This window comes from Oryx dammah, unplaced genomic scaffold (genome assembly GCF_014754425.2).
Source record: "Oryx dammah isolate SB20612 unplaced genomic scaffold, SCBI_Odam_1.1 HiC_scaffold_2, whole genome shotgun sequence".
Taxonomy (NCBI): Eukaryota; Metazoa; Chordata; class Mammalia; order Artiodactyla; family Bovidae; genus Oryx; species Oryx dammah.
Genome location: NW_024070186.1, coordinates 45,377,629 through 45,396,359, shown reverse-complemented (window position 1 = coordinate 45,396,359; position 18,731 = coordinate 45,377,629). Strand labels below are relative to the sequence as shown.

The following is an 18,731-nucleotide window of genomic DNA, read 5'->3' as shown; positions in this document are numbered from 1 at the left end:
CATACATGACTTTTTTTCGTAATTAAGGTGTAGTTGATTTACAGTGTTAATTTCTGCTGTAAAGCAAAGTGATTCAGTTATATATATGTTAAAAAGAATGTGTGTGTATATGTATATATTAAAACATCATTTTTAACATTCTTTTCCATTATGATTTATCATAGGATACTGAATACATATAGCTCCGTGTGCTATACAGTAGGACGTTTTTGTTGACCCATTCTGGATATATCATCTTACATCTGCTAACCTCAACCTCCCACAGCATCCCTCCCGCCAACCACTCCTCCTTGGCAACCTGTTCCCTATGTCTGTTCCCTCCTTGTCTGTTCCCTCTGACTGTGAGTCTGTTTCTATTTCATAGATAGGCTCATTTGTGTCATATTTTCGATTCCACAAATAAGTGGTATCATATGGTATTTTTCTCTTTCTGACTTCCTTCACTTAGTATGATAATCTCGAGCTGCATGTATGCTGCTGCAAACAACACTTCTGCATTCTTTTATGGTTAAGTAGTATTTCATTGTGTACATGTAACCACATCTTTATCCTTTCATCTGTTGATGAAAATTTAGAGTGCTTCCATGTCTTATTGTAAACAGTGCTGCTATGAACACAGAGTCCATGTATCTTTTCATATTAGAGCTTCATCTGGATTTATGCCCAGGAGTGGAACTGCTGGATCATATGGTAATTCTATTTTTAGCAATATGAATAGCTGAGAAAAGAAAAGAAGCTAAAGGCAAAGGAGAAAAGGAAAGAAATACCCATAAGAATGCATAGTTCCAAAGAACAGCAAGGAGAGGTAAGAAAGGCTTCCTCAGTGATCAACACAAAGAAATAGAAGAAAACAAAAGAATGGAAAAGACTAGAGATCTTTTCAAGAAAATAAGAGATACCAAGGGAACATTTCATGCAAAGATGGGCACAATAAAGGACAGAAATGGTATGGACCTAACAGATGCAGAAGATATTAGGAGGTGACAAGAATACACAGAAAAACTATACAAAAAAGATCTTCATGGCCCAGATAACCATGATGGTGTGATCACTCAGCTAGAGTCAGACATCCTGGAATGCAAAGTCAAGTGGGCCTTAGGAAGCATCACCATGAACAAAGCTAGTGGAGGTAATGGAATTCCAGTTGAGCTATTTCAAATCCTAAATGATGATGCCGTGAAAGTGCTGCACTCAGTATGCCAGCGTATTTGGAAAACTCAGCAGTGGCCACAGGACTGGAAAAGGTCAGTATTCATTCCAATCCCAAAGAAGGGCAATGTCAGTATGCCAGCGTATTTGGAAAACTCAGCAGTGGCCACAGGACTGGAAAAGGTCAGTATTCATTCCAGTCCCAAAGAAGGGCAATGTCAAAGAATGCTCAAACTACTGCACAACTGTACTCATCTCACATGCTAGCAAAGTAATGCTCAAAATTCTCCAAGCCAGGCTTCAACAGTACATGAACAGTGAACTTCCTGATGTTCAAGTTGGGTTTAGAAAAGGCAGAGGAACCAGAGATCAAATTGCCAACATCTGTTGGATCATCAAAAAAGCAAGAGAGTTCCAAAAAGACATCTACTTCTGCTTTATTGACTACACCAAAGCCTTTGACTGTGTGGATCACAACAAACTGTGGCTAATTCTGAAAGAGATGGGAATACCAGACCACCTTACCTGCCTCCTGAGAAATCTGTATGCAGGTCAAGAAGTAACAGAACTGGACATGGAACAACAGACTGGTTTCAAATTGGGAAAGAAGTATGTCAAGGCTGTATACTGTCACCTTGCTATTTAACTTATACGTAAAGTACATCATGTGAAACGCCGGGCTGGATTAAGCACAAGCTGGAATCAAGACTGCCAGGAGAAATATCAATAACCTCAGATACGCAAATGACACTACCCTTATGACAGAAAGCAAAGAAGAACTAAAGAGCCTCTTGATGAAAGTGAAAGAGAAGAGTGAAAAAGTTAGTTAAAAACTCAACATTCAAAAAACTAAGATCATGGAATCTGGTCCCATCACTTCATGGGAAATAGATGGGGAAACAGTGGAAACAGTGGCAGACTTTATCTTCTTAAGCTCCAAAATCTCTGCAGGTGGTGACTGCAGCCATGAAATTAAAGGACACTTGCTCCTTGGAAAAAAAGCTATGACCAACCTAGATAGTATATTCAAAAGCAGACACATTACTTTACCAACAAAGGTCTGTCTAGTCAAGCTATGGTTTTTCCAGTGGTCATGTATGGATGTGAGAGACGGACTGTGAAGAAAGCTGATCACCGAAGAATTGATGCTTTTGAACTGTGGTGTTGGAGAAGACTCTTGAGAGTCCCTTGGACTGCAAGGAGATCCAACCAGTCCATTCTAAAGGAGATCAGTCCTGAATATTCATTGGAAGGACTGATGCTGAAGCTGAAACTCTAATACTTTGGCCACCTCATGCGAAGAACTGACTCACTAGATAAACCCCTGATCCTGGAAAAGATTGAAGGCAGGAAGAGAATGGGACGACTGAGGATGAGATGGCTGGATGGCATCACCTACTTAATGGACATGTATTTGAGCAAGCTCAGGGAGTTGGTGATGAACACAGAAGCCAGCGTGCTATAGTCCGTGGGGTCACAAAGATTCGGACATGACTGAGCAACTGAACTGAACTGAATAATTAGCAATGTTGAACATCTTTTCATGTGCTTACTGGCCATTTCTTTGGAGAAATGTCTATTTAGGTCTTCTGCTCATTTTTCAACTGGGTGGGTTGTTTTTTTTTTTTTCGGTCTTTTGGGGGTTTTTTTTTGCGGAGTTGTATGAGCTGTTTGTATATTCTGGAAATTAAGTCCTTGTCAGTCACATTGTTTGCAAATATTTTCTCCCATTCTGTAGGCTGTTTTTCGTTTGTGTATGGTTCCCTTGCTGCACAAAAACTTTTAAGTTTGACTAGATCCCACTGGTTTGTTTTTATTTCTGTTGCTTTGGGAGACTGACCTAAGAAACCACTGATGGAATTTACAGATATATGCAACTCTTACTATGAGGCACTAAGTAAATATGTGTAGGAAAACTAACCACATGTTTATAACTGCTGAGCCGAATGACAGGACATTATACTCTTTGCTCTGCTTGTGCATGTTTTTAAATTTTCCACATGCAACAGACTACACTGACCCTAACTCGTCACTATTCCCTATATTCATGTCTTTTGTAGTGTCACTTTGCAGTCTGTCCCATTATAGGTGGAATATACTTCCGTATCTTGACACTGGGCTCAACCATGACACCTGCTTTTGCAGTGTAACGAGGCAGTGGTGACGGGGTGCCAAACCTTAAGCCATCTTCATGTTTCCACTTGTCTCCTGTGCTTCTGTCATCACCATGACAACGCTGTGAGCTACTTACTGGTCCAAGCAAAAGATGAGAGTAGTGGAGCTCAGCTGAGCTCACCCACAAACTCTTGAGCAAGAAGTAGGCATCACTTGTTTTTCTGAAAATGTTTCTAAATCAACCTAAAGCAATTTTTTTACAAAAACCATCTAACAGCAAAGCATTCATGGCAGGTTATGAATCAGTAACATTATGATTCTGCTTTCCTTGGCCATTTATAGTAGAAATATGTAAGAATGTATGGAGAATTGTACAAGATGGTTATTATCATGCTTAGTTCTCTATGACCATGACTTCAAAATACATATTACAGTGAATCTTTGCCTTTAGAGGTTAAAATACAATTGCATAATTCTTTTCTGTAAGGGGGTAATGAATGAAGGAACTCCATCAGGAAAGAGAAACCACTTAGAAGCACTATAAAATAACCTCTGGAAGGCCAAGCCTGGTGAACTCAAGAGACACCAGACTGGACATAATAATATGTCTCACAGACAAATTGATAGAAATTTTCTTTTCTAATACCTGAAAACACTTTTCATATGAAAATAGTATACCAATGCCAAGGTTGCATTTTTAAAACATCCACTCTTGTTAAATCCACAATGCTTCAAATTCTATTTATTTTAATCAGCTTTACTATCCAATTATTTTTTATTTAAAATTCAAACTGTACTATCAAATAAAGTAGTGGTTCATTTCTACTATTTTATAAATCTATCTAAAAGAAGCCTGCTTGTCCACAAACCACATGCTATACTGATTAAAATACAGCTGAGTAAGATACTTTAAAAATATCTTAAGGATAAAACATTATACTGCAACTTTTTAAAACTTTGTTTTGCTATATCAAGTCTTATCTCTTACAAGCATCAAGTAGTCTATTATTACAGCTTAAGTATTCCAAGCTGCAGGAAGTGGGGAATACCAAAACCTATTAGGGGCTATCCTCTGATTCAGCAATTTCACTCCTGCTGCTGCTGCTGCTGCTAAGTCGCTTCAGTCGTGTGCAACTCTTAGCGACCCCATAGACAGCAGCCCACCAGGCTCCCCCGTCCCTGGGATTCTCCAGGTAAGAACATTGGAATGGGTTGCCATTTCCTTTTCCAATGCATGAAAGTGAAAAGTGAAAGGGAAGTCGCTCAGTTGTGTCTGACTCTTAGTGACCCCATGGACTACAGCCTACCAGGCTCCTCCATCCATGGGATTTTCTAGGCAAGAATACTGGAGAGAGGTGCCATTGCCTTCTCCATATTTCACTCCTAGGTATTTACAAAAGAGAAATGAAAACTTATGCCCACAAAACTGGAAACAATCCCAACGGCCATCAATATATGAATGGATAAAAAATTCTGGTATATCCTTATAGTGGAATACTACATAACAATAAAAATGAACAAATCACTGATACACACAACATAGATAAAATCTCAAAGACATTATATTGTACAAAAGAAGCCAGAATCATTACATGATTCCACTGATGACAGAAAATTCAAAAATGAACAAAACTAATGTACAGATATAGAAATCAGAGCAGTGGTTGGTGCTGAAGGAGTGGAGGAACTGACTGCCACGGGCACAAGGGAACTTTGGGAGCGCTGGAACTGTTCTGTATCTTCAATAGGGTAGTGATTACATGGGTACATGTATTTGTCAAAACTCAAACTGTATACTTAAAAGATCTGAGCACTTCACTACATGTGCATTTTATCTCTGTAACAATAAGCAAAAGAAATCACCTATTAGTGACCTTTTTCAAACTACCATTTCTCTCCACAAACTGAAAGACAATGCTACAATAAGCAACATAACCCTCAGCCTTCAGGGGCACTGGTTGGTCAAGCTCTGCTATGCTGTCAATAACAAGGCTAACACTCAAATCTAAGAGCCACTCCTGTTTCAAAACCAAAAATCTACCAAGTTAAATCCACTTAAGCAGACTGATTAATCACCCATTAAAAATTTATACTTTTATCCCTAAAGTTTTCTAGTCTAAATCAAGCTATATCCACTCAATGTATATCAATTACCTCTAAAAGAAATATCTTCTTCAGTCCAGTTCTAAGTCTTGTGCCTTATTTTGCTCAATCAGGTGTTGTACTTGGGAGGAATGTATCTCACAGCTCATTACAGTAAAGTAACAATATGAAAATGGTCCACTAAAATGTAATCTAGGATCTCAGTCCAAAAACTGATCACAAAAAAAGGAAGTTTAGTAAAAAGGGAATGACAGGGAATTCCCTGATAGTCCAGTGGTTAGGACTCTGAGCTTCCACTGAAGTGAGGACAGCTCTGATCCCTGGTCAAGGAACTAAGATCTCTCAAGATGCATGGTGTGGCCAAAAAAAAAAAGTGAACGGGTATACCAAAACTCATTCTATGAGGCCAGTATTGTCCTAATATCAAAAACAAAGATATTACAAGAAAACTCTAAGCCATTACCTCTTATGAATGTAGATGTAAAAATGAACAAAATTATCAAACCAAATCCAGCAACTTGTTATTTTTGTTAATTAAAAAAATGTTTGCTTGGCTGCACTAGGTCTTGGTCGCTGCACACACGTTTTCTCTAGCTGCAGTGAGCAGGGGGCCACTGTCTCCTTACAGTGCTCGGGTTTCTCACTGCAGCAGCTTCTCGTGTTGCAGAGCACAGGTTCTAGGACGCGAGGGCTCAGGAGTTGTGGCACACAGGCTTAGCTGCCCTACAGCATGTGGAATCTTCAGAGACCAAGGATGGAACCCAAGTCCCCTGTGTTGGTAGGTGGATTCAACTACTGGACTGACAGGGAAGTCCATTCAGCAACTTATAAAAAAGGACTGTACATCATTGCCAAGTGAGATTTATCCCATTAATGTAAATTTGGTTTAACATCCAAAAATCAATCTAATATTATATATCAACACAATGAAAAACAAAAACCATATGATCATCTGACTACACAGAGAAAAAGCATTTGTCAAAAATCCTACATATTTTCATAATAAAAACAATCAACAAACTAAGACTAGAAGGAAATGCCCTTAGTCTATAAGAGAGCATCTATGAAAAACCCATAGCTAACATCACACTTAACAGTGAAAGACTAAATGCTTTCTTTCCCAACTAAGATCAAGAACAAGGATTTCTGCCCTCACCACTTGTATTCAAAAGTATGAGGTACTGTTGTGCTTCAAGCGCTCAGTCATGTCTGACTCTTTGCAACCCCATGGACTGCAGCACGCCAGGGTTCCCTGCCCTTCACCATCTCCTGGAGCTTGTTCAAACTCACGTTCATCAAGTCAGTGATGCTATCCAACCATCTCATCCTCTGTTGTCCCTTCCCCACCTGCCTTCAATCTTTCCAAGCATCAGGGTCTTTTCTAATGAGTCAGCTCTTCACATCAGGTGGCCAAAGTATTGGAGCTTCAACATCAGTCCTTCCACTGAATCTTCAGGGTTCAATTCCTTTAAAATTGACTGGCTTGATCACCTTGCAGTCCAAGGGACTCTCAAGAGTCTTCTCTAACACCACAGTTCAAAAGCATCAATTCTTCGGCATTCAGCCTTCTACATGGTTCAACTCTTACATCGATAAATGACTACTGGAAAAACCATAGCTTACACTGGATAGACCTTTGTTGGCGAAGTAATGTGTCTGCTTTTTAACATGCTGTCTAGGTTGATCATAGCTTTCTTCCCAAGGATCAAGCATCTTTTAATTTCATGGCTGCAGTCACCATCTGCAGTGATTTTGGAGCCCAAGAAAACAGTCTCACTGTTTCCACTGTTTTCCCACTTATTTGCCATGAAGGGATGGGACCAGAGGCCATAATCTTAGTTTTTTGAATGTTGAGTTTTAAGCCAGCTTTTTTTCACTCTTCTCTTTCACCTTCATCAAGAGGTTCTTCAGTTCTTCCTCGCTTTCTTCCATAAGGGTGGTTCCATCTGCATATCTGAGGTTATTGGTAATTTCTCCCAGCAATCTTGATTCCAATTTGTAGGCAGGGCAATTAAGCAAGAAAATAAAATTAAAAGTACCCAAAGTGGAAAGGAAAAAGCAAAACTATCTCTATTTACAGATGACAGGATTTTATATATAGACTGTCCTAAAAGTTCTATTAATGCACTTAATAAATAGGTTCAGTAAGGCAGGTAGGATACAAAATAAATATACAAAATAAAAAAAATCAATCGTATACACTTGTAATGAACAATCCAAATACATAATTAAGATAAAATTCCATTTACAATAGCATCAAAAAGAAGAAAACAATTTTACTAAAGAACTACAAAACCTATATTTAAATGTTTACATAGATTAAAAATGTTAAATAATGTTTACATAGATTAAAATAGAATAAAACAATTTTATTAATTGTTTTATTAACATTAAACAATTACATAGAATAAAACAATTTTACTAAAGAACTACAAAGCCTATATTTTAAAAGCTATCCAATGTTTGGGTCAGAAAACTTAATACTGTTAAGATAGTACTGATCCCCATACTGATCCACAGATTCAACATGATCTCTATCGAAATCCTTTGCATAAATTGATAAGCATATCCTAAAACTCATACAGAAAGTCAAGGGATGCAGGAATAGCCAAAACAAGCTTAGAAAAGAGAATACAGTTGGCAGACTCATGTCCCATCTTCAAAATTACAAAATCAAGATAATGTGATACTGGCAAAAGGACAGACATGTAGATCAACAGAACAAAACAGAGTCCAAAAATAAATGATAAACTGATTTCCAACAAAGGTGCCAAAGTCATTCAAAAGTAACAGGTTTTTCAAAAAACCGGTACTGTAGCAGTGCATGCATGCTCAATCGCTTGTCACATCTAACTCTTTGCAACTTCATGGCGCTTCACGCCACGGAATTTTCCGGGCAAGGATACTGGACTGGGTTGCCATTCCGTTCTCCAGGGGATCTTCTGGACCCGGGGACTGAACCCACATGTCCTGCGGCTCCCGCACTGGCAGGCAGAATCTTCACCACTGAGCCACCAGGGAAGCCCAACAGTGGAGAGTCACAAATTAAAAAATAAATAAATAAAGCTGGCACTTTACCTTATAGCAAACACAAAGATTAGCTCAAAATGGATCAAAAACCTAAATATAAAAGCTAAAATTATAAAACTTTTAAAAAGCATAGGCAATTTCACAAATCTTCATGATCTTGAATTAAGAGGTATTTTTCAGATATGACACCAAAAGCACAGTGACAAAATTAAAAAAAAAAATAAGTAGTACTTCATCAAAATTAAAAGCTTTTATTCGTAAGAAGAAGCATTAAGAAAGTGAAAAACAACCCGAAGAATTGCAGAAAATATCTGCAAATCATATTTCTGAAAAGATTTGTCACTAAAATAATGAATTTTTACAATTCAATAAAGACAAACAACCCACCTTCAAAATGGGCAAAAGAGCTAAACAGACATTTCTTCCAAGAATATATACAAATGGTCAAGAAGCACACAAAAAAGATGTTTATGATCATCTGTCACCACTGCTGCTGCTGCTAAGTCGCTTCAGTCGTGTCCGACTCTGTGTGACCCCACAGACGGCAGTCCACCAGGCTCCCCTGTCCCTGGGATTCTCCAGGCAAACACTGGAGTGGGTTGCCATTTCCTTCTCCAATGCATGAAAGTGAAAAGTGAAAGTGAAGACACTCAGTCGTGTTCAACACTTAGCGACCCCATGGACTGCAGCCTACCAGGCTCCTCCGTCCATGGGATTTTCCAGGCAAGAGTGCTGGAGTGGGGTGCCATTGCCTTCTCCACATCTGTCATTAGGGAAATGCAAATCAAAACCACAATGAAATAGCACTTCATACTCGCTATGATGGTTATAATCAAAGACATGTGTTGGCAAGGATTTGAAGAAACTGGAATCTCATATACTGCTGTCAGAATTGTAAAATACTGCAGCCACTTTGGAAAACAGTTTGACAGTTCACTGAAAGGTTAAACATAAAATTACCACAGTGCTCAGTCGTGTTCCCACTCTTTGTGACCCTATGGACTGCAGCCCACAAGGCTCCTCGGTCCATGACCCAGCAATTCTGCTTCTAGGTATATACCCATGAAAATGAAGTTATTTTTATATAAAAACCTATACAGAAATATTCATTGCAACACTATCCATAACAGCCAAAGAATGTAAACAATCCAATGTCCATCCACCGATGAATGGATAAAGATGCTATATCCACACAACGGAATATTGGAGGGACTTCCTTGGTGGCTCAGATGGTAAGGCGTCTGTCTACAATGCGGGAGACCCGGGTTCGATCCCTGGGTCGGGAAGATCCCCTGGAGAAGGAAATGGCAATCCACTCCAGCACTCTTGCCTGGAAAACCCCATGGACAGAGGAGCCTGGTAGGCTACAGTCCATGGGGTGGCAACGAGTTGGACACGACTGTATATCCATACAACGGAATTTGCTAATAAAAAGGAACAAGGTACTTACACATGGATGAACTTTGAAAGTATTCTGCTAGGTCTCACAAGAGACCACATATTCTAAGATTCTAGTCATATAAAATGTCCAAAGTAGGCAAATCTATAGAGACAGAAAATAGATCAGTGGTTGCCTACAGCTGGGAGGGAAAGGCAGGCACGTGCTGTCACTTCAGTTGTGCCCGACTCTTTGCAATCCCAGGGACTGTAGTTTGCCGGGCTTCTCTGTCCATGGGATTCTCCAGGCAAGAATACTGTAGCGGATTGCCATGCCCTTCTCCAGGGGATCTTCCTGACCCAGGGATTGAACTTGCATCTCTTATGTAAGTCTCCTGCACTGGCAAGCGGATTTTTTTTACCACTAGCACCACCTCGGAAACCCTGGGAGAGGCCAGGTAAGGGAAAATGAGAACTGATTGCTAAAGAGTACAGAATTTCTTCTGGGGATAATGAGAATGTTTTAAAATTGACTGTGGTGATAGTTGCACAAATCTGTGCATATACTAATAACTACTGAATTGTGCTCTTTAAATGGAGTGAATTTTATGGTATTTGAATCATATCTCAAGCTGTTGTACAGCAGAATCTACCTGGAAGATACAGATACAGACTAAAATTTCTTTCAACTTGCTTGTCGTTTCGAAATTTTTCATGAAATGTTAAAGGAGGGGAAAAAAAAAATCACAGCATAAAAATGTTTTACTATTGCCAGTAATACATCAAAACAATGATCTATCTACAATCACTGTATTCATCTAAGAGTCTCCCAAATTAGAGATTGTTCACTGAAAATTTGTTCAAAGCAGATTTTAGAATTCTGTAGTCTCTGGCTTACGTTCACAATAACACTCAGAGGCTAAGAATTTAGTTCTCCAAATTACAGACAAGGTGCTACTGCTGCTAAGTCGCTTCAGTTGTGTCCGACTCTGTGCGACCCCACAGACGGCAGCCTACCAGGCTCCCCCGTCCCTGGGATTTTCCAGGCAAGAACACTGGAGTGGGTTGCCATTTCCTTCTCCAATGCATGAAAGTGAAAAGTGAAAGGGAAGTCGCTCAGTCGTGTCCGTCCTAGTGACCCCATGGACTGCAGCCTTCCAAGCTCCTCCGTCCATGGGATTTTCCAGGCAAGAGTACTGGAGTGGGGTGCCATTGCCTTCTCCACAGACAAGGTGAGGGTGACTTAATTTTACATAAACCTCCATGCGTTTTGAGAATGAAAAAGGTTCTGTTCTCCAGTTGATGAACAAGAGAAACAGGGAATTTCACATGTCCAGGCAGTTTTAAAAGTTTGGAAAATGTCCTCTGTAAATGTTATGGCAGACTAGAACAGATTATTTTACCTTTTGGTCAGTTTCAACACTGCTGGTTCTCAACGTTTAATTTTGGCACTCAATTTTTAAGTTCTGAATAACTCTCAGAATAGGTACTAATTTAGAAAACAAAACTTTTAATGTATACACATGAGGCTTGAAATTTAGCCGAATTTTAAATACAGTCACTAGAGAAATCAAAATTCAAATTCAGGATGATGTACTCCGTAACTGAAGTGACTATATGGCCCAGTTTGCCCAGAACTGTCCTAATTTACACCTGTTATTCCAACAGCCGACCCAATGGAATCTGTATCACATGCCTTTCATTGTTAACATATTATTATGAATAATTGCATTAAAGTAAGATAGTATGGATTTATTATACTTCCACCTTCGGCCATGGCTTTGCCTAGTACTCTGCTGAAGTGCAGGTGCAGTGAATAGAGTTCTCATTTTAACTTCTGGTTCACTCTAAAAGCCAACCACTGAGAACCCATCTCTCTTTCCTGACATTTTCCTGATAAAATGAAGTACAAAGTACACTTAGAACGTGGACACTGACAATTACTGATAGCTAACTATCCAGTCATGGGTGCTAATAGAAGGAATGTCTGAAGCTGCTGTTCTGGCCAGCCACCTGGTGTACCTGCCAGTAGTACCACTGCCGTTCTTCAGGTGGCAAAATGGACATGACCTCCAGGCCTCTATCAGCTGAGTCAGTGGGATATACAGCTGTTTGTGAAATACATGCAGGAATGAGACTGTGTGTTCCTGTGCAAAATGTGCAGAGAGAGCAATCTGAACTTACACTACAGTAGTTTTGCCATTTATTTAATTGGATTTACACAACACAGCAAATATTTTTTTATAATATTTTACAACAATTATTAGAAATTTAAACGATTTTAGCACCTCCTTTTATGTTCAAGTGCCCCAGTTTACACAAAGAGTATATTGTCACACTACTGTAAACAAATACCTTATTCCCTATAAAGTTGTAGTGGACCATATTAGGGAGTCTATAAATCTAAACCGAACTACATAAAGTATCTCCTAGGTCCTCAAAACCATTAACCTGAAGGGATGGCAGGCAAGGGTCAGCCAGCAAGAAAACCAACTAATACCACACTATTACTATAGTAAAACTATTTTTTTTAACCAATGTGATTCTTGAACAAATACAAAAAAACACAAAACTATTCCACAACAAGCAAGAATAGTCCACACCTAGAACTATATATGCGATCACAAAAGATTCTAAGTTCTATTACTTCTTTGTTGGTTCACAAAGTGCTTCAAAATCACGTATTAACCCTGAGGACTTCATTCATTTTGGGCATTTAAACAGAGTTTAGGTTAGAAGGAGGCATGAAAATAGTTAAGCAGTGTGCTAGGTCGCTTCAGCTGTGTCTGACTCTTTGCAACCCTATGGACTGCAGCCTGCCGAGCTCCTCTGTCCATGGGATTCACCAGGCAACACTGGAGTGGATTACCAAGCCCTACTTCAGGGGATCTTCCCCACCCACAGATAGAACCTTTATCTCTTAAATCTCCTGCATTGGCAGATGGGTTCTTTATCACTATTGCCACCTGGGAAGCCTTTAAGTACCCATAACAAAGGAGAATTTCATCATTTTGGATATCAAATAATTATTCATTCCTTTCTCCAAACAGCACTGATTAATATATAATTCATTAAAGAGACTTAAAAAGTATCAAAGACGTTAGAATTAAGTATAGGACAAATCTGTATTTTTAAAAAATTCTTAAAAGACAATTATTATCCATAATTGACAAGTTGGCCTATGATAAATTAAAGACAAAGTCATCTGAGATTCCTGGAGGAATTTCAAAACCTTTCAGGTCTAAGAACAGAGAAAACAATTTAAAAAAACCAAAACACCATTCCTTTTGTCTGTAACAGCTCTTCTAGTCTAGGTGAATACCTTAACAGAAGAGATGAAATCTGAAAGGGAAAAAAAAATCCACTTTGACCTTTGAAAAAAATGTACTATAGGGTGGGAAAGATCCCCTGGAGAAGAAATTGCAAGTCCAGTATTCTCACCAGGAAAATCCCAAGGACAGAAGAGCCCGGTGGACTATAGTCCATAGGGTCGAAAAGTGTCATTCGGACACAACTGAATGACTAAGCACAGCACATTAGGGTTACCTTTATAAAGGACAGTTGTTCAAAGTATCCCACATAAAAATCTCAGATCATCTTTCCATTCAATTCAAAACTTAAATGTTAAAATGCAAATTTAAATTTTCAACACTAGATATCACTAACGATCCTATATATCACTAAAGATCCTATATATATATATAACAACTTATATGCAGGTCAGGAAGCAACAGTTATAACTGGACATGGAACAACAGACTGGTTCCAAAGAGGAAAAGGAGTATGTCAAGGCTGTATATTGTCACCCTGCTTATTTAACTTCTATGCAGAGTACATCATGAGAAACGCTGGGCTGGAAGAAGCACAAGCTGGAATCAAGATTGCTGGGAGAAATACCAATAACCTCAGATATGCAGATGACACCACCCTTATGGCAGAAAGTGAAGAGGAACTAAAAAGCCTCTTGATGAAAGTAAAAGAGTGAAAAAGTTGGCTTAAAGCTCAACATTCAGAAAACGAAGATCATGGCATCTGGTCCCATCACTTAATGGGAAATAGATGGGGAAACAGTGTCAGACTTTATTTTTGGGGACTCCAAAATCACTGCAGATGGTGACTGCAGCCATGAAATTAAAAGACGCTTACTTCTTGGAAGAAAAGTTACAACCAACCTAGATAGCATATTCAAAAGCAGAGACATTACTTTGCCAACAAAGGCCCGTCTAGTCAAGGCTATGGTTTTTCCAGTGGTCATGTACGGATGTGAGACTTGGACTGTGAAGAAGGTTGAGTGCCGAAGAATTGATACTTTTGGACTGTGGTGTTGGAGAAGACTCTTGGGAGTCCCTTGGACTGCAAGGAGATCCAACCAGTCCAATCTGAGGGAGATTAGCCCTGGGATTTCTTTGGAAGGAATAATACTAAAGCTGAAACTCCAGTACTTTGGCCACCTCATGCGAAGAGTTGACTCATTGGAAAAGACTCTGATGCTGGGAGGGATTGGGGGCAGGAGGAGAAGGGACGACCGAGGATGAGACGGCTGGATGGCATCACTGACTCGATGGACGTGAGTCTGAGTGAACTCCGGGAGTTGGTGATGGACAGGGAGGCCTGGTGTGCTGCGATTCATGGAGTCGGAAAGAGTCGGACACGACAGCGACTGAACTGAACTGAAAGATCCCATATAACATGCAAATAACAGTATTTATTTTTTAAAAAACCTTTAATCCAAGTACAATATACCCTAGTCAACATCTCAGTGAAAGCAGTAGGGCAGATCCTACCTCTATTCCAACCAAATGAGTTTAAGGCTTAGGACTTCCCTAGTGGCACAGTGGATTAGAATCTACCTGCCAATGCATGGGTTTGAGCCCTAGTCCGGAAGATCCCACAGGCAGTGTCCAACTAAGCCCATGCACCACAACTACTGAGCCCATGTGCCACAACTAATGAAGCCCAAGCACCTGGAGACTGTGCTTCGCAGCAGAAGCCACAATGAGAAGTCCATGCACTGCAAGTTTGAGTAGCTAGACCCCTCTCACAAGTAGAGAAAGCCAGAACAAAAGCAATGAAGACTCTCAAAATAAAGCGTCTAAGGCTTAGATGGGACCAAAAGTGGAAAATCTGACAAGCAGCTCAAAGAGCATTACTCTCACAATCTTGCCTTAATAATATTGAAAAAGTTACTAATATTTGCTATATACATATATTCATATATATCACTGAATGGTTGTAAAAAGTTTTTAAAGAAGAGCTGACTGCCTATGCTCTTGTTCATGTAAGATCTTAACTAAATAATATTATGTCAGGTCTTTAAGGAAAAGAATACTCTCTGCCTTGGATGCTTAACCTAACTAGCCCTGAAGAAAAAAAGAAAAGCCAGATTCTAATTCCAGCTGTTTTTTCATCTTAGGAAGCTAGAAAACAAAGATACTTTCCAGCTCTAAAATGATACTCTGTGGATAAAACTAATGAAAATACTTTTACAGAATTTAGGTAGGTCTCTCCCTAATGTCTATCAGGCAGAAATGTTATTTTAGAAAAAACCCTGAAAAATACTGAAATGTACAATAGGACTCAAAATCAGCTCTTTCCCCATTCTCATTTATCAACTAGGACTTACAGCTATCAGAGGCACAACAGATGTACAAAGTAAGCCTGGGTCCAGTACTTGTATTTTATGCCAGAAAGAAAGCTGCTTCAGTGGTAAGCTATAGAAAATAGATGCCTACTTAGATTTCTACGTAGACTGTCAGAATATCATATTTAACCCACTTTACTATGCATATTCCCCCATATTTAAACATCTCTTTACCTGACATGTTCCTTATGATCAATGACATATCACTGCTTACAACACCATTTACAGAGATTTTTTTCCCGTTTAGGAGCATATGAAATAATCATAGATTTGATGAAATGTTATTTTCCTGGATTGCTCCTCCTGAAAATGCTTTCAATTCGACTGACATCTAATTGTTAGCAAAGTTAAAAAACAAACAAACAAAAAAACATGGTTAGCTTTCATGTGCTTTCAATGCCTGATGTCCAGGTTGGATCCCTGATCTGGGCACTAACATTCCAGCCATGCAGCATGGCCAAAAAACAGAAAAGACATATGTTTGATTACACTACAAAACAACCTTGAAATAATCAGCGATTCACCGGAGTCTCAACTATATGAAACTGGTAAGATTCTCTGTAAAATTCCAGTTGAATGAAACAAAAACATACCAGCTAGAAAAAATAGTGTATGTTCTTTACACCTGAATCAAGTAAAGTAATTTGGAAACGGAATCTTTAACTTTCTGCTGTCACTTAATTTTGGAAAATACTGTTTTCAAATCAGCACATATTTTTCAAAGTCTGCAAATTAGATTTGAATCCTCCTAATAGTCATTTCCTTTACCAGCACAAAGATGACTCTTTTCAACGATTTTACGACTCAAAATTAAAGAGAAGAAAAATGCTTTGTAAGTTAACTTGTGTACACTAAAGAGCTGTACGTTGAAGATTTACAGAAGCTTCTTTTAAAATCTTCAGAAAGATTTCCAACTAGTCTGAGCATCAGTTTCCCCGGTTTATTAGATAGCGTATAATCTTTACTCATTTGTTCAACAAATAACTTTTTTGAATATTTACTACAGACTAAGCAATTATTCACGGAGAGGGCCAAGATGTGATGAGGCACCATCTTTATGAGAATGCTGCCTGAAAAGGCACTACCTGACGTCTAGAATTCCACACACCTGAATGAAACGTAGCCAGGCCCTAAACAGCGTATATAAGAGGCACACCTGGCTTAAGTCTAAATCCCGATTCAAAACTGCAGTTTCCCGCTGACAACATGGACTGCGCGGGTCTGAAAGAACTCCGGGCCAACGAAAATTTTAACCCAGAAGTGAAAGCGAAGGTGCTCAGTTCGGAAGCGAGACGAAAAGAGGGTCTAAAGAAAAAGTGAGTCGGAGGTGACGAGAAACGCAGTGGCGGCCCAAACTGCTCTCTCCACTCCGCACCTCGAGTTAACTTCCCCAGCCCCCGGGACTCGCGACTTCCCCGGCCCCAGGGCGCGGTGGCGGCGGCCGGCGTACGTGAGGGGCTCCCCGAGGCCCGGCGCCGGTCCCACCGCCAACCTCTGTGCAAAATAAGGAGTGGGCGGGGCTGGACACATGCTCCTCGCCTCGGAGCAGGCTGGGGGGAGGGGAACGGCGTGAGCGACCCTCCCGCCACCGGATCCGACGTGGGGAGGGGGGCCGCCGACCGGCGGGGGCGGGGGTGGACGGCCACACGGCCTCACCCGGGGCCGGCCTCGCCGCGCCGGACCCCAAGGCCGACGTGGGGGAGCTGGGCTAGCCTCACCGAAGGCAGGCGGGAAAGCGGGTGGCGGGAAGACGGAGGCCGGCCCAGCTCGAATGCCGCACGCGAGGCCCTGACCCTACCCCGCCTTCAGTGGGCCCGCAGAGCTCCACAAAAGGCTCCCCGGCTCCCGAAGGGACGGGGTGAGGGCTGAGGAAGCCCCCCTCACTCACACACAGACACACACACACACTCGCTCACTCACACACACACACACCCGCTCGCCTCCCTACCCCCACTCTCGGGCCGCCCTCCGCGGGCGCCCCACAGCAACACCGGGAAGGCGGGGGCCAGCGGCTCGGCCGCGGAAAGCTGACGCCCTCCCCGACGCCCGGAGCTCGGCGGGCGCGGGAACCTCGACACGCAGACAAAAATCAACAAAGCACCTGCCGCTCCCGAGGAGAAAACAAGCCACAGGCCCCGACCGCCCGCTCTCCGACACGCCGCTGCCCGGGCCGCAGGGTTGCGCTGGCGGGCTAGGGGGAGGAAGCAGGGAAGGGCTCCACGCGGTGACTCCCCGGCCCCGGAGCCTTGCCTCCGTCCGGAAGCGGTGAGGCAGGGGCCCCCCACGCCAGAGACTGACCTTGGAGTCTCCGTTGCACAGAGCCATCGGGGCTGGGGCCGCGGCGGCGGCGACCAGAGATGAGACGGGGCGGGAGAGGGCCGCGAGGGTCTACGCCACGGACCACGACTAAGAAGAAGGCCTGGTCGAGGAGCGGACGGGCAAGAGGCGCGGAGAGCAGCTAGCTGCCTGCGAAGAGCCGAGTAGAGCAGCAGCCGCGGAGCGCGGGCCCCAGCGCCGCGGGAGAGCAGACCAGCAACGCGCACGCTGCCCCCGCCTCCTGCTTCCGCCCCGGCCGGCCACTGGGAGGAGCCAGAGCCCGTGTGGCTAGGCTGCCGAGCGGCGAACAGCCGCAGCTGCCGCGGCAGCCACCGAATAAGCCCGCCTCTGGAGGAGGGGCCTTCGGCGTCCGGCCCCGCCTCCTGATCTGTCCCCACCGCCGAGGCCCGCCTCCAGGAAAAGAAACCCAGGGATCTCCAGCCTGCCCGCCCAACGAGAGGCGGGGCCTGCGGCTCATAGCCCCGCCCGCACCCCGCTCTGGCCCGCCCTTGGAAGGAGGAGCCGGCGGCAACTAGCTTCGCTGCCCCTGTCCCGCCTCCGCACCCGGCAGCCGGCTTGGCTTCGAGGGCGTGTGGCGCTTTACCCCACCCCCGGCCGCTAAAGCCGGCCTTGGATGGAAACCCAAGCCGCAGTCCGCTTGCTGTTTGCCGGCCGGCCTGCAGCCTTGGACGGCTGTGAGAGACTTGTGGCCCTGAGAAGGAGGCCTCCAGAGAAGCTGGGTCTCTGGGGAACGCTTACCGGGTGGTGCGGCCTCATCTCAGGTTGCGGCCCATGGAGGAGGCCAAAGCTGCTTTGAAGAGTTTCGCGGTGACAGCCGTGGGCTTAAAAGTGATATTTGATCACTTAGGTCCCTCAGAAGTTCTACAACGGTTGCAGAATTTTCAGAAGGAAGGGGTTTGGGAGCGGCAGTCTGATGGAAAACTGAACCCGAGGACAGGAGCTCTGTTTGCACAGCAGTGTTTTTTTTTTTGTTTTTTGT

General features: G+C 42.3%; 1 protein-coding gene across 1 annotated transcript in view; it reads right to left on the bottom strand.

The window, feature by feature from the left end:
* The window catches only part of GMPS (guanine monophosphate synthase), a 77,118-nt gene extending 59,053 nt beyond the window's left edge, over positions 1-18,065 (bottom strand). The window contains exon 1 of the mRNA XM_040247398.1: positions 17,714-18,065. Coding sequence (XP_040103332.1) covers positions 17,714-17,740 — 27 coding nt within the window. The 5' untranslated portion in view covers positions 17,741-18,065. The remainder of the gene's footprint in view (positions 1-17,713) is intronic.
* Positions 18,066-18,731: the final 666 nt, after the last annotated feature.